Source organism: Canis lupus, chromosome 2 (genome assembly GCF_011100685.1).
Source record: "Canis lupus familiaris isolate Mischka breed German Shepherd chromosome 2, alternate assembly UU_Cfam_GSD_1.0, whole genome shotgun sequence".
Lineage (NCBI taxonomy): Eukaryota > Metazoa > Chordata > Mammalia > Carnivora > Canidae > Canis > Canis lupus.
This window is the reverse complement of record NC_049223.1, coordinates 77,611,254-77,634,165: the sequence shown is the minus strand read 5'-3', so window position 1 is coordinate 77,634,165 and position 22,912 is coordinate 77,611,254. Positions and strand designations below refer to the sequence as shown.

The window sequence follows — 22,912 nt, the reverse complement described above, 5'->3', positions numbered from 1 at the left end:
ATCTCAGGGTCGTGAGATCGAGCCCTGCGTTGTGCTGTGTGCTCAGTGCAGTCTGTTTTGGATTCTTTCCCTCTTCTTCCCCCTCACTCTCTGCCCTTCCCTACTCTCTTTTGATCAAGTAAATAAATAAAATATTAAAAAAAAAAAAAAAAAGGAAGAAAATACCCAACTCTGACTCTGTGGCTTCCTAGGCACCTTCTCTTTCAGCTCGGGCACTGATTCTGAAGGAGTTGGGCCCACTCCCAGTGCTGGCCGTGGGCCTCTTGGGAGGTCCGCTGGCTGCGTGGTCAGATAAGAAGCACCGGAGTCGAGGGGCAGCCGCCGGCGCTCTGGCCACAGAACCAGCTCAGCCTCCCTCCACTGGCCTGGCCCCCCTGGACCTGACCTGGCCCACCTGGCATTTAAAGAGTCCCAGAGAGGACACATAATCAAGGGCTCACACTAAGGCCTAGAACCAGGTCCAGCCTTGCCACCAACCGGCTGTCCAGTCCTGGCTGGTCCCTTGACCTCACTGGGCTCCCCAGAGGGTCAGCCAAGTTCTCTGCCCATCTTGTGTGACCCCCTCACGGCAAGTGATGCCACTGCCTGTTGGATGCCTTCTGTGTGCCAGGCCCTGTGAGCAGCTTGTCCTCACCACCCTCTTCAACCCTTGCTTTATAAGGTCATGTTGCTGGTACTTGGGAGCCCCCACACCAGGCCCTTTGTGAAGATAAACAAAGTCTCAGAATCTGAAGCCATGAACAGCAGGGAAATGGCAGGTTTGAGATTCAGGATCTTGAAGTCACACAGACCTGGGTTTAAGTCCATTGTGGGCCACAAACATAGGCAAGTAAATTAACACCTCTAAGCATCCCTTCCTACGCAGGGACAATGCAGATAGCAGCTACCCAACAGGATCACTGGGACTCGTAATAAGATCATGTGCATAAAGCAGTCAGCAAACAGGGCTCGATAAATGATAATCATTGTTACCCTCTTTCTAGCTTTTGGGGCTCTTAGAAACTTTCAAAATAATGTTTTAGAAGTGGAACCCAGGGCAGCCAGAGTGGCTCAGCAGTTTAGCGCCGCCTTCCGCCCAGGGCATGATCCTGGAGACCCGGGATCGAGTCCCACGTCGGGTTCCCTGCGTGGACCCTGCTTCTCCCCCTTTCTCTTTCTCTCTGTGTTTCTCATGAATAAATAAATAAAATCTTAAAAAAAAAAAAAAAAGTGGAACCCAGGGGCACCTGGGTGGCTCAGTGGTTGAGCATCTGCCTTCAGCTCAGGGCATGATCCCAGGGTCCTGGGATCAAGTCCTGCATTGGGCTCCTTGCAGGGAGCCTGCTTCTCCCTCTGCCTGTGTCTCTACATCTCTCTGAATGAATGAATGAATAAATAAATAAATAAATAAATCTATCTTAAAAAAAAAGAAGTGGAACCCATTTTTCAAATGCAATTTATCACAAAACTCCATCTACTTCACCAGATACAGGTGGCATTACCCCAGTAAGGTCCAGCCCCCCGTTGTGTGGTTGGGGGTAGGCCTCTGAGCCCCTCCCCTACAACAGGGACTCTGAGGATCCTCCAAAATTCAAGTTCCGAAGTCCCCGCTCTAGTCTGAGCCGCACCTGTGCCCCCAGGATACCTTCACTGTGTTTCTGAGGGAGCACCACCCAACACCAGCCTCCCCACTTACGGCCCCTACCTGCCCAAGCCACGTCCACACTCACCTCCAGCTTCTGCTTGGTGTCAGCCCCCAGCAGGTCACGGACATCTTCATTGTAGATCTCCAGGTAGGAGGCCCGGACCAGGAACTTGGTATTCTCTGCGCACTGCAGGAGTGGACAGGGCAGCAGAGACACCTGAGCACCCGCCACCAGACCTGATCCTGCCACCTAAGCCCTCTGCAGCCAGGACTGCACGAAAGGACATCGCGGCAGGAGAGGTGATGTCAAGGGGGAGGGGAGACCCCAACCCCTCCTGGCCTGCCTGCCTGCCTAGCAAGCTGTCCGCCCCTCCTCTCAGGCTCAGTGGGCCCTTGGGCTTCTCTGACTTGCGTAATTCTCGTATTGCTACCGTCGCATGCTCGCCCCACAGCCTCGTGGGAAAGGAAGTGGGAGAGGCCTGCCCGTCATTCAGGCAGAGAAACTGAGGCCACAGGGAAGGACCAAGCACTGGCTATGGTCTGCTCCCCCCTTGTCGCTAGTGTTCCTGGGGGCACCAAAATGAGTCGTGGGAGCAGGTGCAGCAGCTCTGAGGCTGAGCAGGGTCGGAGTCCACGCTCTGCCATTTCCCAGATGCAGGAATCTCGCTCGCAGCCACGAGCGGCCACCGGGGCAATTCTCTCCTGCAGCCTGGACACTGGGGTAACTGGTCTTGCCCAGCACATAAGGGCTATAGGTCTAGGCTTCCCTATCTCGAAAATGGGGACAACAGTGATGTCCTGGGCCAGGGTGGGGGGTTCTGTGAGTCACTCATGCAAAGGGCTTTGCACTACTGGGATCGGTCTGTAGCAACTGCTTAATAAAACAGGAGGCTCGATTGTTCCCACCGCTTCTGGGGCTGGTGCTTGGGATCATCAGTCCACGTGGGACAGCAAGGGACATGCTAAAGCCCAAACACGGCAGGAGAAAACCATGGAACCGGGAAGCAGGATTTTCTCAGTGTGAAGCTCCCCTCCCCTCCCCTTGTCAGAACCAGGGCGGCTGCCTTGTCTGCACCAAGTCACTGCAGGCTCCAAAGTGCTCAGGGTCCGTGCCTCGGGCAGAGGAGCCCAGGACCAGTCCCCTTGACATCTGGGAGGCCCCGAGGCCCTGAGCATCAGCCCTGCCCCATTCCGCGATGAGGCCCCTACCTGGACGCTCTCAAAAACGTGCTCGAAGGCCCTGGGGATGATGCCTCTCTGGGAAGGTGGGTCCGGCAGGCCCTGCATGGTGAAGGACTTCCCGCTGCCCGTCTGGCCATAGGCGAAGATGGTGCCATTGTAGCCCTCAGTGACACCCTGGTGGGAGGACCCAAATGGGTGCTCAGCGGGCCAGGGGCCCACTCCTAACCTCCAGGCTCAGGGCCGCGCCCTGGGTCTGTTGCCACGATGGCACGGGGTCGGCAGCGCAGACATGAGCAAGTCACAGCTCTGTCCTCAAGGGGTTCACGTCCTGGAGGGGGAGACCCACACCCACAAGTGATCCTCCAGCAGGAGGCCACGCAGCAGGCAAGGGGAGGGGGTGCGGGCCGGGTAGCTGAAGGGTGGCTCGGGTTCAACAGCTGTAGGAAGAGGGGGGCCTGCCAGGCTGAGGGGTGCAGAGTGGTCAGAGGCTGAGGGTGGGAGGAACAGGGGCGAGAGGAGGGAAGGAAGGAAAGGTTTCCATTCGCAAGGACACTTATTCATCCCATGGGCGTGGGCACCACGCTGCGGCTGGGGACACAGTGACGAACAAGGCACCACCCAGCCCCTGCCCTCGTGGAGCCCACGAGGTCATCAAGTCCAGAACTCAGCGTGGGGGCGGGCGAGTCCTGAGTCAGAACAGGAGAGCTGCTCCCGGGCCCCGAGGGCCCACCTGGCATCCACGCCCACCCTGCGGACCACCGTGGGGCTCGGGATCCCCGGGGATGGCTGGTGAAGGAGACCAGAAGTCACAATTGACAGCTTCGCTGGGGACCAGGCCTTATTTTTATGGCAGAACTGGACAAGCACCTCTCTTGTGTCCACGGAAGCCTTGACCACATGCGGGTTGCTGCACATCATCAGAGGGCCGGGGGGGCGGAGTGGGGGAGAAAGGGAGGGCTGCACACGGGGACAGGGCCCCCTGCATGGGGGAGAGGCCAGGGCAGACCCATCACCCGGCCCGAAGCCACCGCTGGGCTCCTCAGAGCCAGGGACACACGATGCTCTGCGATGGACATGGTGCGGGGCCCAGAGTATCAGTGTCACCCAAACCCGGGGAAGGTATTCCACACAAAACTACAGATGGCTTCACTGTCGTAGGGCAGCCACCAGCCATACTAGAAATGGGCCCAGGGAGAATGAGAGACTGAATTTATTTGATTTGATTTGAGTTCATTTACATTTAACTGCGGCAGTATAAAAATTTTTTCCTCTCCCTCTGCCTGTGTCTCTGCCCCCCTCTCTCTCTCTGTCGCTCATAAATAAATAAATAAATAAAATCTTTAAAAAAAAAATTTAAAAAGGGCAGCCCTGGTGGTGCAGCGGTTTGGCGCCGCCTGCGGCCCAGGGTATGATCCTGGAGACCCAGGATCGAGTCCCGCATCGGTCTCCCTGCATGGAGCCTGCTTCTCCCTCTGCCTGTGTCTCTGCCCCTCTCTCACTGTGTCGCTCATAAATAAATAAATAAAATCTTTAAAAAAAAATTTAAAATAATTTTTTTCCCATTAAACAGAGCTTTATCTTTTAACTGTTGACACTTTAACATCTGCCTAGAGACATGCTACAATGTAAAACACACAACTGATTTAGAGATCCCTGGTGGCGCAGCGGTTTGGCGCCTGCCTTTGGCCCAGGGCGCGATCCTGGAGACCCGGGATCGAATCCCACATCGGGCTCCCGGTGCATGGAGCCTGCTTCTCCCTCTGACTATGTCTCTGCCTCTCTCTCTCTCTCTCTGTGACTATCATAAATAAAAAAAAAAAAAAAAAAAAAACTGATTTCAAAGACTTTGCCTGAAAAAAGAATGTCAAGTATCTCACTGTTACTATATAATAACATTTAGTAGTATGTTTTCTTGAAATAATATTTTTTTTGTTTTTTGTTTTTGAAATAATATTTTGGATATGCTGGGTTAACTAAAATCAATTATTAAAGCTAATTTCACTTGTTTCCTTTCACTTTTTATTTGTTTTTTAAGATTTTATTTATTTATTTGACAGAGAGAGGGAGAGAGAGAGAGAGAGCGTGCACAAGCAGGGGGGAGGGGCAGAGGGAGAAGCAGACTCCCCACTGAGCAGAGAGCTGACGCAGGGATCATGACCTGAGCCGAAGGCAGACGCTTAACTGACTGAGCCACCCAGGTGCCCCTTCTTTCACTTTTTAAAATGCAGCTACAAGAGGGGCGCCTGGGTGGCTCAGTTGGTTGAGTGTCTGACTCTTGGTTTGGGCTCAGGTCATAATCTCAGAGTCCTGAGATCAAGTCCCATGTGGGAGCTCTGTGCCGGGCACGGAGCCTGCTTATGATTCTCTCTCTCCCTCTCCCTCTGTCCTTCACCCCTGCTCACATGCTCTCTAAAAATAATAATAATAATATTTTTAAAAAAATAAAATTAAGGGGCTCCTGATGGCTCAATTTGTTAGGCATCTGCCTACAGCTCAACTCACGATCCGGGGGTCCTGGGATCAACCCCTTGTTGGGCTCCCCGCTCAGCAAGAAGCCTGCTTCTCCTCCCCAACCCCGACTTGTGCTGTATCTCAAAAAAGTAAATAAAATATTTTTAAAAAATAAAATTAGGGGCCCCTGGGTGGTTCAGTAGGTTAAATGCCTGCCTTTGGCTCAAGTCATGATCCCAGAGTCCTGGGATCAAGCCCCTGAGCAGGGAACCTGCTTCTCCCTCTCCCGCTCCCCCTGCTTGTTTGCACTCTATCTCTGTCAAATAAATAAAACCTTTTGAAAATAAATAAAATAAATTAAAAAGTTAAAAATCACACTTATCCCAAATCATATATATATATATATATATATATATATATATATATAAAACAAATACTTTAATAAAACAAAATATGGTTACTAGAAAATTTAAATTAAGCACGTGGCTCTTGTTACATTTGTATCGGCAATCAGTGCTCAAGAGTTGTGTTGTTCACTGTGGCGGCCACTAGCCACCTGCAGTTATTCAAATTTAACTTGACTTTAAGCAAAATTAATATCCAGTTCTTCAGTAGTACTAGCCTCATTTCCAGTGCCCACCTGCCACCTGCGGCTGGTGGCACCTAACCAAAGAGCCCAGATACAGAACACTTCCACTGTTGTAGAAAGTTCTACAGAACAACACTGTTCTGGAGTAAAGTAGAAAAAAATTTTACAAGCATTGAGGCAAAACATAAGATCTCAGAAAAGGTTTCACCCACCAAGTGACACCTCCAGCTCTACAAGGGACGGCCTTGCATGGGGAACGGGTCCTAAATGTCGGCCCCTCTGGACGCCCACCCCGGCTTCTGCACGTCTCCCTGTTCTCTTACTTGCGAGCTGACCTTCAGGAAATCTGCTAACTGCTAACGGGCTCTCTTTTTAACTCACTGTTATCCTCAGTAATAACAGGTTGGATGTGCTAAGTATTTTTCCTACTTTCCGTTAAACTTGTAACTATTGCAACTGAAATAAAAAGCAACTGTCCTGGGGCGCCTAGGTGGCTCCGTCGATCAAGCGTCCGACCCTCAGGTCAGGATCTCAGGGTCCTGGGATTGAGCCCCACAGCGGGCTCTGTGCTCAATGGGAGTCTGCTTGGGATTCTCTCTCCTTCTCCCTCTGCCCCTCCCCTAGCTTGTGCTTTCTCTCTCTCTCTCTAAAATAAATATATAAATCTTATTTTTTTAAAAAAGCATCTGTCCAGAGGATCCCCGGGTGGCTCAGCAGTTTAGCGTCTGCCTTTGGCCCAGAGCGTGATCCTGGAGACCCGGGATCGAGTCCCACGTCGGGCTCCCTGCATGGAACCTGCTTCTCCCTCTGGCTGTGTCTCTGCCTCTCTCTCTCTCTCTTTCATGAATAAATAAATCTTAAAAAAAATAAAATAAAACATCTGTCCTAAATTGCCTCACGTTCCCCTTCTGCCCCTTCCCACGCAAACTGCTGAACATCCCAACTGGGGACCGAATCCTATGGCATTTACTGGACTGATGTCCGGACATGGTAGGAGCCACCGTACCCGGCCTGCGGGTGGGTCAGGGGTGGCTCATCAGAGGCGACTCTAAGGCCATGGGGGTGAAGCAGGGAGAAGGGGCAGATGGCAAAGCCGCCGGCTGGGAAAGAGCCCATGGGCCAGGCGTGCAGGTGAGAAGGTGCTGAGTGTGCGGAAGGGTGGGACTGGGGTGGACAGCACCCAGGAAAGCCAAAGAGGTCACCCTGTGACCGAGAAGATCAGGAACAGGGACTGGATTTAAGGGCGAGAGAAGCAGGAAAGAAAAGGGCAGAAGAGGCGGTCAGAAGAGCTGGGGGCTTTGGGCAATAGGACCCAAAGGTAAGGGCCTGGACAGGAGGCCCCGCGGAGGCGGCACAACCCCCTGGAGAGCCTGGAAGTGGGCTCAGGGCCCCGCAGGGCAGACACACAGCCCCCTGGCCCTACTGGTGCAGCTGCTCCTGGCTCAGAGGCACCTGAGCTGTGCTTGGCGTGCTGCTCACTTAACGGGAGGCAGCAGGATGGAGTCAGGTTCCAGGCACTGTGCTGGGTATCAAAACCGCCCCTAACTCATTCTCTGATACTCCTGGCCTCAGTTTCCCCAGCAGGAACGAGGACTCCAGCTCTATGCATGTCCACAGAGTCAAATGCAGGGCTCTGCCTGAAATGCCCTTTCCTCCACTTAAGCCTCACCACTTTCAGGAAGCCGGCTGGGCCTTCCCCTCCCCTCCGTGCCCTCCAAGCCCAGATTCACTAGCTGCCAACGTGTGTCTCGGGCTTCTCGGCCCCTCCATCGCCTTGGATCGGAGCCATTAGTTTAGCTCTTCTCCCCCTGACCATGAGCTCACTGGGTAAGGAGCTCCCGCCTCCTTCGGGGCTGTGCTCCCCACGCCAAGGGTGGGCCTGGCATGGACATGCTCCTTGCTAGCTGAGTGGATGAATGAATGAAAATGAACTTATGTCGTGTTGAGCTGGAGGCTCTGTGAGATGCAATGGCAGAGAACCCGGGTAGAGGTGGAACTCGGACGGCAGGGAGAGCTAGAGGAGAGAGGTGACAGAGCCACCCACCAGGTCTTTGGCGTCTCCCATTCTGGGCTGGGGTTTCCTGAGGACCCTGCTCAGGGAGGCTTGCTCGGGGGGATTACTTCCAGGATGAGGCAGGGACCCACGAGCAAGGCCAAGGAGGGGCAGCTCCAGCTGTCTCCTGCCGGGAGACAGGACTTCGGGGACTTGGGCCCCACCTGCTGGTGTCCACCTACGTTCTCCAGAAGGCTTTCCCGCCCAGCTCGGGGACAGTCCCTGCAGGCCCCCGGGCGCCCTCACCTCCACCAGCGGGTAGGCGATCTCGTTGTAGATCTGCTCGGTGAAGTGGTCCACGTAGTAGGCGCCGTCGAAGGTGAACTGCTTGGGGGGCTCGTCGGCGGCGCCCGGGTTCTGCAGGAAGCACTGGCCGCGCGCGGAGTCCACCGTCACCACGGGCTGGCAGTTCAGCTCCCGCTCCCGCTGGTTCATGGGGCGGCAGCGCACCACCACCTTCACCGACTCCGAGGCCATGGCGCCGCGGCGGGGGGCTCCCGGGTGCGGCCCGAGGGGGGCGGCGAGGCCGGGATGTGCGGCCGCCGGGGCCAGGGGGCGGGGCCAGCGCCGAGGGGCGGGGCCTGGCGGCGGGGGCGGGGCCTGGCGGCGGGGGCGGGGCCTGGCGGCGGGGCGGGGCCTGGCGCCGGGACCGCTGCGGGGGCGCCCGGAGAGGAGGGGCGCGGCGGGGGCGCGTCGCAGGACCGGAGCCGGGGCCGCCGCCGCCTCCTCCCGCGCCAGGGCTCGCCCGTCCCTGAGGCCCGGCCCGGGGAGCGGGCAGTGGAGGGATCCGCGCTGCAGGCGCCGCCGCGGGACCCGAGCCCCGGAGCCTCCCCAGCGCGCAGCCGCGGCGTTCGCGGTTGCCGGGCAACGCCGGTGGCATCACAGCCGGAGGCTCCGGGGGACCCGCGCGTCCTCGCCACCGGCCGCTGGGGGCGCTCGGTCGTGGGAGGCCGGCGGGGCGGCCCGGTGCTGGGGCGTCAGCTCCCTCCTCTCCTCCCCACCGCCCGGCCCAGAGAGGTTAAGCAGTTTGCCCGACGTAGCCCAGCCAGGACGCGGAGACGCAGGAAGCGGGGCCTCCAGACTGAGACAGGCTGCCTCTTATCCCTCTACGGACTCCGGGGAGGGCTACCCCTCGCCCCCCCGCCCCCCCCCCCCCCCCCCACAGAGCAAAGCTGCTTTCTAATGCCGCCCTCATTTTTCTAAGACGCAGGTTAAAAAACAAAGGAAAAAAAAACACATTTTTGAGAGCCAAAGCCTTTTGACTGTTGGCTTGAGCCAGGCCAAGATCCCCGGCTGAGCCCAGGCAGCTGTCACTTTCCAGTAGGAAATACCCATTGAAATACCCATTGAAGGTTTTAACAGGACAGACATGATTTGGACAAATCTACCGACCCTATTCCTTCAGGACATCCTGAGCCCTGAGGACAGGATCTCTGTGTGGCTCACCCTTGGGCGCCCGCTGAAGGTATGGTTGGCAAACCTGGTGAGGCGGCCTGGAAGAAGACCTTGCCTTCGGAAGGAAAAGTCTGTACTAGACCATCTGAAGAAACGCATTTTATTTGTTTCAAGTCCACACAGTGAGGAGAGCTGGCTACCCAGGTGGTGCCCGTTGGAACAAAGAGAAAACTGATCTATGATTAAGACACTGAAGCATCTGCACAGGAGTCAAGACCCTTGCCCTGTGCATACCACGTGACGAATACTGTGTGAAGGAATGGTAACGTGCTTTGAGAACATTCCTGATGCCCTGTCCACATGGACGGTGTGCACGGCAAAACCCCTCTCTCACCGAGGGAGGCTTTGGCCTCCTCAGCCTGGGCCAGTCACCAGGTCTTGAACACATGTCTCGGATGCTGTAATTCCGGACACTGTGTCAGCAAACCTCTCTGCTTGCCAGGGAAAGGTGAGACCGGGCCTCCCAGGGGACCAGGGACCATCAGTTCTGCTGGAAATGGCTGTAAAATGAGTCCCAGTTCCCACTCACGTTCAATATAAAATCAGTGCTGTCGTTCCAATGAGAAGAACCCCCAAAGGCCAGCTGCCTCCTGTTGTCCCTTGTAACGAGAGTGACAGGGTCCCCAGGCCAGACCATTTCCTGGGCGGGAGGCTATAAGCTGGGTATGTGGGGCCTGACTTCCTGAGGAGCCTCCCTTCTTTCTCTCCCATTAGGCACCCCCTCTCCCTTCCAGGAGTCAGAAATCCATCTTTCAAGGCTCAGAACAGTCACATCCCACTCCTAGAAGGGGGAGAGGGCAGCCCCCAGATTCGTGACTCGGCCTCTGCCTCAGAAATAGAAGTTCATCCAAAGTGAACTTGCTCCCTAAATAATTCGGTGTTTGTGTCCATCTGTCGAGCTTAAAGGGGGGGGGGGCACCTGGATCTGTCAATCACTGCAGGGCCAACGCCTTAGATCAGAGTCATTTCCCTTTACCCCCACTCCCCGCTGAGGCCAAGGGCCCTCTGGCAGGGCCCCACATCAGTTCTACCTTTGGATGGTTCTACTCTGACCCCATCCCCAGTGGGGCAGGCCAGTGAGCTAGCCCTGACAAGCATAGGAAGTGGGCCAGAATCCGGTGGCTTCCCAGGCAGCCCCTAAAGCCAGACCGGCCTGCAGGATGAGTTGAACAGGACCCTCGTCACCCCTTACTCCTATGGCTCACTGCTGGCCCCTCCCAGTCAAATGGATGAAGAAAGTGACCCCGTGTGTGGGTCAGAGGTTGGGGGAGGTCCCCGTCTTGGTGGTCCTCAGGGCTGTGGGGGAGGGGATGAGGCTGGGGCATCCCTCTCCAGAAGGCAGGAATCACCACCCTGTGGATTTGATTGGAGACAAAGTAGCCTTTCTAAGCAGCACAGGGATTCTTTTCCCTGTCCTTTCACGTCCCTTTCACACACACGTCTGTGTGTGGCCTTGTGGCGGGCACAGCCCTTTTGTGCCCGCCAGCCTGCCCTTTTGTGCCCTCCTAACCCTCATTCCTCAGAATTCAATGCAAGACTCCCTTACCTCACGTGATGTGAGAAACAGGCTGTGTGTCTGTCAGCCTGGGTACAGCTCGGCCCAGCCACCATGCCCATCAGCTCCTCCAAGGGTCTCTCTGTTTCTCCCATGGACAAGGGGCTCGCCCCCAGGTCTTTGCCCGCAGTGAGGACATGCTCCTGCCTCCCCAGACATGCTCCCTCATGTCCCTCATGCTTCTGCTTCCCCAGACATGCTCCCTCCCTCAGTCAGGTACTCTCGGAAGACTCCCAGTCAGGGCCCCGAGGCCTGGCCTCCTTACAAGACGGCCACATCCCTCATGATCGAACCTTCCTGTCCACCTCAGAAAGCTCCCCTCTTAGGAGAAAGTGAGGCCCAGAGACAAGCATCCAAAGTCACCCAGCAAGTTAAGGGAAGCCCGGAGCTCCGCCTGCCCCTCCTACAATCTCGGCAGGGCCACCTGTCTTGTGAGAAGCCACTGGCAATCCCCAGCATCAGGGCTCCCCTCCTACCACAGGCAGTGAAGTGATGGAAAGCTGGTCCAAGGGGCAGAGTGACTGGATGGAACTGGGGACCAGCAGGGTGGCAGAAGGGCAGGGCGGCCAAGTGAGGCCCAGAAGCCAGGGTGAAGTAGGGCCAGTGGGCTACCTCTTAGCCCAGGCCCTGCAGCTCTGCCTCGGACTTGGCATGGCCCAGGGGCCGCAGTGTCCGGGGGGGTCTGCCCTCAGACCCACAGTCCTGCTCTTCATAGCTGGGGTTCAGACGGCCCATGTCCAGGGAGCAGAAGAGGCTGCGCTCGGTTCCAGCATGGTGCTCCACCAGGGCCTCCAGGCTGGCAAACTCGGCAGGCAGGTGCTAGGGCGAAAGGGCTGAAGCTCCAGCGTCCCCTCCCCATGGCTCCACTCTGGGCACCAGCATACCCCTCCCAAGGGATCCTGCCCCCCTTCAGAAGGGGGGAAACTGGAGCTCAGAGAGGGCACAGTCCTGCTCACCGCAGAGCCAGACACTGTCTCCTCTCCTCTCCTGCCAGCCTGAACAGGACTGAGGCATTCAGCTTGTAATAAGTGCACCCATCCGGTCCCTGGAGACCTGTGGGCAGGCCGGGTCCCCAGACCTGGAAGCCGGGAGGCCGGGTGAGCTTAGGCCAACTTCTGCCCTGAGTCACTTTCCAGCTCCACTAAAAGATGGGCTAGGATGTGGGAAAGCCACTTTTAAAAGCCTGGATTCCCTCAGAAATGGGAGGCCTGACCGGGGCCCAAGGCTACTGGAGGTCCCCTCCAAAAACCCGCTCTGGGGGCGCCTGGGTGGTTCAGGTCATGACCTCAGGAGATCGCAAGATCCCCGGGATGGAGCCCCGCCTCAGGCTCCCTGCAGAGTCTGCTTCTCCCTCCTGCTCCTACCCCTGCTAGCGCTATCAGATAATTAAATAAAATCTTTGGGAAAAAGAAAAGCCTCCGCCGGGGGCCCGAGGGCGGGGCCAGCAGAGCCAATGACAACTGGTTGGAGAGTTAGTTGACTAAGGGGCGTGGCCAGAGGGAGCCAATGGGGTACCGTGATGGGGGGCGTGCGCTCCCGCCCCGGGTCAGAGTGGGCGGGGCCGGGGCGGGGCCTGGGGCGGGGAGGACCGGGCCGGCCGCCCGCACGCTCACCTCCACGCAGTAGCGGCCCAGGTGGTTGCGGAAGACCTGGTGGGGCACCACGCCGCACTGTGTCCGCACCGACAGGCACCACTGGCCACTGGCGCCCGGCTCGGGCCACAGCAGGAAGGCGCCCAGCACGTCTCTCCGCAGCAGGGCGAGGGCGCTGGGCCTGGGAGGGCGGCGGGAGAGGCTGAAGGCGGGAGCGACCGCCACCTGGCTGGCATCCCTGGCATCCCCGGGGCGATGCAGGACCGGAGGCGGTGGCGGACCCAGAGTAGGCCCTCCAGGGGGGAAGCTTTTAGACCTTCCTTCCCTGGAGGCGTCTAAGGGGTTCTTGACCGCTGATGGCTTCAAGACCCAACCGGGAGACTGGGGAAGGGCGGGCGGTGAGGAAGCTGCTGCCCTGTGACAGGCCGCGTGCTGAAGGCTGTCCCAGAGTTGCCCGGTTTGATCCTCTCCGTAGACCTCTTATTATCCCCATTTCACATTTGAGAAAACGCACCCAGTGGGGTTAGTCCCTGGCTGGGGGCAGCCCACAGCCCACTCCTCTGCCCATCCTAGGGCCTGCGCACCAGCCAGGCAGGCCCCCCTACCTGGAGATGCCAGCAAAGGCCCAGATGTTCTCCGTCAGGCTGCCCTCGTTCTCCACCAGGCACGCCCGGCCACCAGGCCCCCGGGGCCACGCCTCCCAAGCTGCAGGAACTGTGGAGACCACCCAGGGGTCAGAGGGAGAGAGGCCACCACCCCCATTTACCCACATGCTGGTGTCCTCACCAGGTCTCCCGCAGGCAAAGGTGCATCCACACACACACAGCCCCCTCACGCACAGCTACACGATCCCCTCTGCACACTCCCATGGACAAGGGCACAGCCACACACGGGCACAGCCTTGCATTGACACAGCCGCTCAGGCTTAGCTCTCTGACTCACGGGGGCACACACAGGCCCGCGCCCCTGCGCCCCTGCCACTCACAGGCCTCCCGAGCTGACAGCTGCAGCTGAGTCTCGTAGGTGCAGCCGCGGTAAGCCCCAGAGCGGATCACCTTGCTGCGAATGGCCTTCTTGCGCACCAGTGTGGGCGAGCAGTAAGGGTTCCCCAGGCGGGCGTGGCGGGCGCCCCCACGGCCTTCTGACTCTGGTAGCTCCTTCTAAGGCACCAAGAGGGGCCCACAGGGGCAGGCCGACTCAGGCTCGGCCACGTCAGGTCAGGCGAAACCCCTTCCCACTGATGTCCACCACCCCCTCCCCCCACACTGACCCCCAAACCCTCGCCCGGGGTCCCTCTGTCCACAGCCCCTGCCCTGGCTGGGGCTCCTGCGTACCCCACTGCCCACAGACCCCTCTGCTGGCAGCCGCCTGAAGGAGACCAGTGCGTGAACGTTCTGTGAGAGCTGATCCCGGCTGAAGGGTTCCCGCACTAGGCCAGAGGGCCCCCCGGGGCTGGGCTGTGGCTTCAGGGGCATGTCCCCTGCAGCCCCCAGGCTGGGCTCAGGCTGGGCCCGCTCCTCAGGGTGCTGCAAGAGGTAAGCAAGCTGGAAGGAACGGCAGAGCAACAGGTGCAGGATCTGGACCTAGGAAGGAGGAGGGGCGGGCTCAGTTGGGAGAGGTTCCCTGAGGAACCCTACACATCAGCCCAGTCACCCTTAGTGCTGGAGCCCCTTTTCCCCATTCTTCCTGGAAAAACTCCTCTCATCCTGCAAAACTTCACCACCATGCTGTCCCTCCTACCAGCTTCCTTCGTTCATTTCACAAATCCTGAGCATCTGCTTTGTTGCAGACATCCTGCTTGGAGCTGGGAATGCCTGGGCCACATGCACTCCTACCCCTGGGTTTACTACCCCACCCTATGTCACCCTCTTAGAGCAGTGGCTACGAGCCCAGGCCTCCAGCCCTGCAACCTGGGGTCCAGTGCCAGCTCCATCACTTAGGGGCTACTGTGTGACTCCGGGCAGAGCATGGCACCTCTGTGCCTCAGTTTCCTCCCCACTTCCCTGTGCTCCTTCAGTGAAGTGGAGCACAGAAAGCCCCCAGCATAGGCCCACCGCATAGGCCCACCGCTCCAGGGCCACTATGCTCTACCACCACACTCATTACCCAGCCCGACAGGATGGAACCGTGAGTGCGGGAAGATCAGGTGCAGTGTCTCAGCCACCTGCCATTCCCACCGCCTGCACACAGCTTGAGATGCAGGGGTGACAGCAAATGTTGCTGGGTGAACCACGCCCAGCCTCTGCTTGCTGAGCAGTCGGCTGCCACAGCTCTGTTGTTCATGGTGCCCATAGCGGCTTGATTGCCGGGATCTACCCACTCACCCATGGGCCCCACGGGCCCACACACCAGGGCAGTTCAAGACCTGGACCCACTTCCTGCTCTCAAAGAATTCTATTATCTGTAATTAGGGACAGACGGATGACAGAGCATAGTTCATGTCACAAGACCTCAGAAGGGAAGAGTGGGGGACGCCTGGGTGGCTCAGTGGTTGAGTGTCTGCCTTTGGCTCAGTGCGTGATCCCCGGGTTCTGGGATCGAGTCCTGCATCAGGATTTTTTAGTAAAAATCTTTAAAAAAAAAGGGGGGGAAGAGTGATCTAGAGGACTCAAGGCAGGCTTCACAGACACATGGACTAGCCTTGAAGAGCAAGCTGGACTTTGCCAGAGGGGAAGTGAATTTCAGGCAGAGAGAACAGCATGAGCAAAGGCCTAGTAGTGTGACCATCCAATTTCTAAGCACCTGGCCTGATCCCCACTTCCAGGCCCCGGGGAATGCTGAGGCCACTAACGTGCTTCTGTGGAACCCTCCGTGGACAGAGCCATAGAAGGAGCCGGCGTAGCAAGGAGTGCCCACCCCTTGGTCCCCAAAGCGCATGCTGATGCCTGGTGCATGGCCAAACCCAGCCTCAGCAGTACTCGCCCCGCCCTGGGCCCCAGATACCTCTCCAGGCTGGCTGCCCACGAAGAGATGGCAAAAGAGCTTGCTGGCTGGGCTCTGGGGATTTCGGGCCATGAAGGCAAACTGGCAGTCAGCTGGGCACCAGGTGGAGTAGAGGATGCGCCTCAGAGCATGAGCCATCAGGAGCACCTGGGGAGCGCGGGAAGGACGGCCTCATCAGACCTCACTGCGGCCTGTGGCTGCCAGCCCTGCCCCTGTGGGCCCCACACCCCTGCAGGCTGGGCTCCAGGGCCCGCTGTCCAGCCTGTGCCCGGCTTAGGGCCCACCTAGCTCCAGGGGACAAACTCTTCCTTCCCTCCAGGCTGCCCAAACCCTGCTTCAAGTGGGACTCCCATCCTTCCCGTTGCCTCTGGGCTTGGTCCCTTGTTCCCACTGCCAACCTGCTGGTTGGGATTGTCGTCCCCCTGCCCCTGCTGCCGTCATGCTACAGAACTGAGGGCAAGGTGTTCACGGCTGGCAGGGTCACAGAGAAAGGCCGTGGCAGTGGACCCTCAGGTTGCACATCTGGTGTCTGTAGTCAGATGACCAGGGTTTGAATCCTGGCTCTGCATACTCTCTGGGTCACTTGGGCAGGTAAACACAGCCCTCTGCGCCCTGTGACACTCATTTAGTGGGGATGGTACCCCCGCTCTGATGGGGTTGTGGGTGGGGATCAGTGAGACTTCATGCAAGTGGCACAGGACCTGACCCCCAGGCCCCTGCGATGCACATGTCCAGGACACGATTTGCACCACAGTCGTAGGAGCATGGCCCTGGGTTTGTGGGTGCACAGCCTGGCACAAGGTTGGTGTTCAACACACACAGGCTTGTGGCAGGAGAGGGATGAGCCATGAAGCCGGTGCTCCCTACTGGCCTCCAGCCCGAGTCGGGCCACAGCTGCCTGGCCATCTCTGGGCAGGCCTACACGGAGGCCCCAGGGGCCTGCAAAAAACCGGGGCTGATGATCCTGACATCAGGCCAGGAGGCAGGCCCCGGAGATTTTGGAGGGCCCGGGCTGGGGGTGAGATGGAGGAGAAAGCGTTGCCAGAGCTTGCCTTGAGGGCAGGGCCTGCGGAGACAGGATGTCCACAGGCCCAGAGCAGGCTGGGAGGGCAGGGATGCTCAAGGGCGGCGTGGGGCCGGGCGCATTCTGAGGGAGCTGGACACCTGTCCAGTCCAGGCCTCACCTGCACCCATACAGGCTCCTACCTCGCCCTCCCCGCTGTAGATCTTAAGACCCTGAAGGCTGAATTTCAGGATGACGGCCCGACGTCGGGGATAATCCTGTATGGGAGAGAGTGGGTTGGGGGCAGGCATGACCTTCCAGGCCCTGCCCTGCCTCAGGACCAGCCACCACCAGCTGGGCAGCCAACTCCACCCCAGCTGCCAAGGGACTGGGCCCTGGAGAGTGGACTCCCCCGGAGCTGGGGAACTGTGGCTGGGTCCTGGCAGGCAGCCCCCAGCGGGGCCAGCGCTGCCCATGTTCTGACCATCCCCCTACCTCCCATCTGTGGCTTCCTCACATGGAACACTGGTCATGACTGCCCAAGGGAAGGGGTCCCGGGGTGGGGGGGCACAAGGGACATGGCTCCAGGAGCCTGGCTGTGGCCCTCCAGGGCCCACTTCTCAGAATGGCTCTGGTCCCGCCCCTCCTTGGGCCTCATTTGCTCCATCTCCGTGATGGGGGGGAGGGGGGATTGGATCAGGTGGCTTCAGGGGCCATTCTAGCCTGACCTTCCAAGGCTGTGACCCCGGCCAGGGATGCGCCCGCCCCAGCGCCCTACCTTCAGTGCCCACAACTGTTGTTGTACGAGCCACACACCCTCCTGGGTATCCAGGTCGTCCACGGGGAAGGAACCCACGTACTGCTTGGGGGTGCGGTGGGGACAGCAGGGAGGCAAGGCAGTCAGGACCATGGTCCCTGACCCCGTCCTCCACACTGCCCCCTAGACATGCTCTGCCCTGCCAGGTAAGCTGCGGACAGGGAGCTGGGGCCCAGTAGGCTCTGCTGCCTTCCCAGCAGGTGGCTTCGGTCAAGCCTCTGCCCCCCTGAGGCCATCTCCTCATCTGTGCACACACACACATTCTAGAGTAAATAGGTGCTCCCTGCTCCCCAGGACCACCCTCAGCCAGGGCCCACCAGAGTACCACCCCGTGGGGGCGGCCCCACCCACCTGGGCGAACTTGGTGATGCACCTGGGCCGGTGAGGGGCGGGGCCGCAGTCCGAGGCCCTCCGGCCCCCTGCCCCGGGCCTCTGCATGGCCCCCAGGCTTCTACAGAGGGCGGGGGAGAGAGGATGGCTCCCGGGGACTCAGGCTGTGAGCCCCTTTCCACCAACCCTTCCGAGCACTTGCTGTGTGCCAGGCGAAGTCCAGGGCCCTGAGGACACAGGGAATACACACAGCCCCGAAGGAAAGGACAGACCCCCTCCTGCCCCGGGGCAGCTGGCGTGCTAGTGTGGAGGAAGGCCGCTGGAACAGATCAGTCAGATATGGAATATGCTAGACGGTGATGAGGGGGTGGGGAAAGGCAGGCTGGGGTTGCTGCAGCGAGGTTTGGGGGAAGAGCTGAAGGTAGGGCTGTGGCAGGCCACGCCCGGGGCCAAACACTGACACCTCTGTGCTCAGGGCCTGGGGTGCCCTGGGGAGGGGGAGGGGGCAGGGGACACGTACCAGCCTGTACAAGGTGCCAGAGGAAGGGGGGCAGCCCAAGAAGGCACCACCTGAGGGGAGGGGTATGGGAGCTCCCAGGACAGTCTGCAGAGGCACAGGGAAGAGAGCAGCCGAGCCCCTGGGTAGAGCCTACCAGAAGAGTGGGCCAGAGCCAGGCTGGGATCAGCCTTACATGTCACACCAAGGGATTTCAGGCTGTGCCCTGGGGGCAGTGCGGAGCCACTGCAGGTTCCAGGGCAGGAGCGCTGAGATACTGGGAGTGGCCCACGAACTGGATGGCCTGAGCTGCGAGGCCCAGGGGGCTGAGGAGCCCTGCCCCCGACTCAGCCCAGGTTTTGGTGTTTCATGGGGCCCCTCTCTCAGATCCATTCCTGGAGAGAAGGAAACCTCCCCGACTAGACCATCCTCAAGGGAGAGCGCTCAGTTCCCCTTCAGCTCATGACCCCTGGTGCACAGTGACCGTGGCACCTAGGCATCTGGAGAAAGAAGGGCTGACTGCCCTCTGCCTGGGTCCCCCCGACTCAGCTCCTCCAGTCTTTCCTGGGTGGCTTAGACCCCCTGCCCCCCATCCTGCCTGGCTCTAGCTCACCAGACTCCTTCCCATCCCTGCACTTAGGATCAGGGAGTCCTGGGTCCAAATGCTGCGTAACTTCAGGCAAATGGCCCCACATCTCAGAGCTGCCATCTCCTCATCCCCAAACCTGGGGTAATGGGAGGAGACTAGAACTGAGCAGAGGAGCGGGTACCTGCATGATGCCAGTGGGGTGGGAGGGACAATTTAACAGGTCTACACACAGGATGGGGGGACCCCAAGGCCTGCTATCCAGGAGGGAGCCTGGGAGGACAGCGAGGCGGCAGGAGAGACCTGCCTGGGAGCCACAATTCCACCAGAGAAAGCAGGTATCGGGGTGCTGGGTAGGAAATGGGGGCTTCCGGTGTGGGCTCTACGCACCTTCATGCAGATGCTTGGAAACCGACACTCCCCACGCCAGGAGCTGGGGAGCAGCCGCTACCCCTGCCCGCCCAGACCTCCAGTCCCAGCTCAGCCAGGGTGGGGGCAGCAGCAGCCACCACTACAGTCTGTGGGCAAGAACCCACTATGTCACTTTCCCGGGGGCGGGGGGTGGGTAGGAGAGCCAGAAATAAAGGCTGCACGGTCCCCTTGACGGCCTCTGGTCCCTCCCTCCTGTACCCTCTCTCCTCCTGCTTTTCTGACCTCACACCCTCCACTTTTTAATCCTGATCGTTTTTCACATCATGTCCATTACCTACTGTCCATCTGATGTTTCAATACAACAAAGCTAGATGTGTAGCGGGCGCAAAAGCTCTGTGGCCGCTGTTCCAGGCACGGAGACTGGGCTTCCAGGGAACTCAACTTTTGATTTCATGGTCATGTTATGGGCTCAGATGCCCTGGACCCACAGGTGGTGGGACACGGAGGAGGCAAAGACCAAAACAAAAACAGGGCAAGAGGGAGAGAGGGAAAGAGGAGAGGATGAAAGGCAGCCAGCAGAAGTGGGAACAGAGATGCGAAGACAATATGAGATAGAGGAGGGACGGGAGGAGGGAGAGACCAGGAGCACATTTCCCATCCTGCCTGTGCTGACACAGCCCCTCAGACACAAGGTGCTAAGACAGCAAAGAGGCACACGGGTCTCCAGGCACACTCACGTTCACTCTCGCACATGCCCACATGCCGAGGCAGCTGTGTCCAGGGCTGCGAACCGCCTCCTGCCTCCTCCCTCCAGATCTGGAGCAGGCAGCTTTCCTGGGGACACTCCACTGTCCCTGCCATCATCACCTGATCGTTCCCCAATCCCCCAGGAAACTGGAAGTTTCTCTCTTCCTCTCCCTCCCTCCCAGTGCATTTCAGCCCCAAGCCTGGGTTTGGGGGCCAACCAAGGGACCAGTGAGGTTTACCAGGCTCACCCTAACCCCAGACCTGCTTACCCCTTCTGGGTGCAAACACCCACTTATTTTGGAGCACACTTGTTTTTTCCAAGGTTTTTATGCAGCAGCCTGGCTGGGCCAGCACCTTTCTAGGGGGACTCCTTTGGAATGAGGCCAGGGCTCTTCTTTTGCTCCTCTGAGAATTTCCAGGTGGTCCTGCATAGAGACAGGGTACTGGATGGGTTGACTTGCCTTACGAGGGTCAAGGACAGAAGCACTCTGCTGAGTTGAGTCATGGGGGGAGGAGGCATCTTCAGAGCATCCCGGGAGACCAGTCAGTCTGAACTCTGGGCTTAGCAAAGCATGGCTCAGAGGGGTGAAGCCACTTGCCCAAGGTCACACAGCATAAGGGAGAGCTGGGAAGCAAACCTGGGGCTCTGGAGTTTGTTCCCCTAGGCCATGGCAGTGTCCTTCCACTCCCGCTCCCCTCCCAAGTAAGCAGGGTGTCCCCCATGGCAGTGTGGTGAGTCCCCTCTACCCTGAACACCTCAGGTGCTGAGGGCTGATCTTATCAGCAAAATAGCTGCTTTCTCAGTCTGTCTCCCTGTCCAGATGGTCTGGGGCGGCCTGAGCCACTCTGGTCACCTGCATCACCTCCACTACCTTTGGATCAGACATACAGAAGAAGCCCCCCTCCATCCCTCCACCCCCAGACCCGACACACTCCTGCCCCCGACAAGTCCCTTAACTCCTCAGCCTCCATTTCCTCACCTGTAAAGTGGGGACGGTAATAGCAGCTGCCTCTTAGGGTTGCTCATGTATCTGCTCCTTCTGAAAATATTCCAAGCGCCAACATGTGCCAGGTGAACAAAAACAAAGTCCCTGTCCTCGGGGAGCGCGCAAGCAGGGTCAGGGGGACCGTACTGAGAATCAGCATCACAAGGGACTTAAGCGATTTGGAGAAAAATGCAGTGGGGTGAGGAGGAAATGTGATGTGTGTGTGTGTGTGGGGGGGGGGGGGTGTTTAATGCAGAGAGGTCGAGGGTGGCCTCTCCAAACAGACGACATGGAGCGGAAAGTGCTGCCTTCCAGATTAAGTGGGGCGGGCGCCCGGGCGGCTCGGAGCGCGCCCCGCGCGGGTCGTCATCCTGCTCTTCCTGTCATTCCCGGGGAGGGACCGCGCTCTGGGCAGAGAAAGTCCCCGGGCCGACCGCGGGGCGAGCGAGGCAGGACGCTGGCGGAGGGACGGCGGAGGTGACGGCGGTGGCGGAGGGAAGCGGCCGAGACGCTCCTCCCCAGCGCCCCCCGCCCGCCCTGCGCCCGGGGACCGAGCCCCCCTCCCCGCGACCCTCCGGCCCCGGCCCCGGCCCCGCTCCCCCGCGCTCACTCACCGCGGCCGCCGCGGCCCGAGTCCCGCCGCCGCAGCTCGGCGCTGCTCCCCGGAGCGCCCCGCGCGTCCCCGCCGCCCGCCCCCCGGCACCCCCCGCACCCCCGCACCCCCCGCCCGCGCGCCCCCCACGTGGCCGCGGGAAGCAGCACCCCGTATCACCTGGCGGCGGCGCCCGCCCGGGCCCACCAATCGCCGCCCGCGGAGCGGCTCCGCTCGGGCGCGCCGCCCAATCAGCGGCCGCGAGGGGTCCTGGCCCCGCCCCCGCCGGCTCGCGCCCCGGAGCTCCGCCTTAAAGGGCCTGAGGGGTCGCGCCTGCCCCCCGCGGGCCTGTCTCCTCGCGCTGAGGGGTCTGAGCGCCCAGGGCCTCGCCGACGTCTCCCTCTTTGAGGAGACCTTCCCCTCTGGCCCCCTGGCTAGCTCCTCCTCCTCCGGGAAGCCTTCCCAGACCACCGGTGCCTCCTCCACCCCCTGCAGAGCCCTCGTGACTCTCGCTTACGGGACCACGTACGACACCAGTCCTCTTACCGGAGTGCAGGCGGCTCTGACCAGGAGGGGCCTCCATCCCCAGTGCGCAGGACAGAGCCTGCTTCGTTCAGTGACTGTCGTCGCGACGAGGGAGTGAATGCACTCAGGACCCGGCCCCCGTGGCCTCCGGGACCTCCGGGACAACCGGGCCAGGGTCACCTTCCGCCCCTCGCCCTCCGTAGGTAGTGGGTATCACGCACCCTCTTCCTCGTCCCGTCCCGTAGGAGGGTCCCTCGCGTCTGCCCAGCTCGGCGTCAACGTCGGTCACTGCACGTGGACCGTGTCCCTCTCCTTCGGCCTCGCAAATCCGCTTAGGTGGGGGAGACTGGTGTGCAGACCCAGCTTTGAACTGGAAAGCACTTTTGTTCCCATCAGGCCGGGCATCTTGTAGGTGCCAAAAAAAAAAAAAAAAAAAAAAAACCCTGCAAACCCGATTCAGCTCAGCCTTTGGTGGTGTATGGAAGTGTGAGTTCCGCAGAGAGGAAACACCAGAAATTGCCCACGCACCACTCCTCGGAAAATAAGACACGGGCGCTCGGGTCCAGTGGAGGAGCACCCCGACAGGGGTGAGCGAGGCAGAGAAACAGGGTCTAGGGGCCTCGAGCCTCAGGTGAGTTCTGGAGGAGGCTGGTCTGAGCCCCACACCTGTGTGCTGGCCATTCCCTTGGTCTCAGAGCATGGGCATGCTCTTCCAGAGGCAGCAAGGGGGTGTAATGGTTAGAGGCTTGCTCCCAAATTTGGGCACAAAATCTTACTAGATGTAGGACCTTGCAAACACCTTAATCACTTTAATCTGGAATGCCTCATCTGTTAAAGTGTCACTAACACCTGACTCATAGCGACGTCAGGATGAGTTATGTGGGCAAAATGCTTGGCACAGTACCTGACCCACAGTAAGTGAGACACTCGATAATTAATACTAGCTGATGTTAGGCTTTGCCTTTATCCTTGTTTCTTTTGTATATGACTGAATGGCAGGTGTTAAGTGAGTTC

General features: G+C 59.2%; 2 protein-coding genes and 1 long non-coding RNA gene across 9 annotated transcripts in view; 1 reads left to right on the top strand and 2 right to left on the bottom strand.

Annotated features, from left to right (window-relative positions):
• Positions 1-8,391, bottom strand: part of KIF17 (kinesin family member 17) — a 41,846-nt gene extending 33,455 nt beyond the window's left edge. Inside the window, 3 exon segments of the mRNA XM_038531751.1 lie at positions 1,710-1,811; positions 2,834-2,980; positions 8,146-8,391. Coding sequence (XP_038387679.1) covers positions 1,710-1,811; positions 2,834-2,980; positions 8,146-8,376 — 480 coding nt within the window. The 5' untranslated portion in view covers positions 8,377-8,391.
• Positions 8,392-8,805: 414 nt separating this feature from the next.
• On the top strand, positions 8,806-10,227 carry LOC111093710. Its single transcript, XR_005356072.1, has 2 exons — positions 8,806-9,802; positions 10,069-10,227. It is a non-coding gene; the product is annotated as an uncharacterized LOC111093710 (long non-coding RNA).
• Positions 9,439-21,603, bottom strand: SH2D5 (SH2 domain containing 5). Of its 7 annotated transcripts, XM_038531745.1 has the most exons (15): positions 21,396-21,463; positions 20,776-20,835; positions 20,065-20,220; positions 19,786-19,902; positions 19,383-19,526; positions 17,616-17,821; positions 17,226-17,309; positions 16,651-16,725; positions 15,445-15,591; positions 13,836-14,084; positions 13,487-13,661; positions 13,107-13,215; positions 12,523-12,682; positions 11,866-11,987; positions 9,439-11,728 (listed from the first exon to the last, which is right to left on the bottom strand). In XM_038531745.1, exons 6-15 carry the CDS (start codon positions 17,700-17,702, stop codon positions 11,632-11,634), a joined length of 1,305 nt encoding a protein of 434 aa, XP_038387673.1. In that variant the 5' UTR covers positions 17,703-17,821; positions 19,383-19,526; positions 19,786-19,902; positions 20,065-20,220; positions 20,776-20,835; positions 21,396-21,463; the 3' UTR covers positions 9,439-11,631. The 7 variants fall into 7 exon arrangements, with proteins under 7 accessions (XP_038387673.1, XP_038387674.1, XP_038387675.1 ...); XM_038531746.1 differs by lacking the exon at positions 19,383-19,526; XM_038531747.1 differs by lacking the exons at positions 19,383-19,526; positions 19,786-19,902; positions 21,396-21,463 and adding an exon at positions 21,554-21,603.
• Between the last annotated feature and the right edge of the window lie 1,309 nt (positions 21,604-22,912).

Excerpts from the sequence above, each read along its gene's own strand:
- SH2D5 (XM_038531747.1), bottom strand. The coding sequence starts at position 17,702 with ATGCAGAGGCCCGGGGCAGGGGGCCGGAGGGCCTCGGACTGCGGCCCC. Across the intron at positions 17,310-17,615 it reads GCATCACCAAGTTCGCCCAG|CAGTACGTGGGTTCCTTCCC; the intron begins GTGGGTGGGGCC and ends CGCACCCCCAAG. Across the intron at positions 14,085-15,444 it reads TGGGCAGCCAGCCTGGAGAG|GTCCAGATCCTGCACCTGTT; the intron begins GTATCTGGGGCC and ends CCTCCTTCCTAG.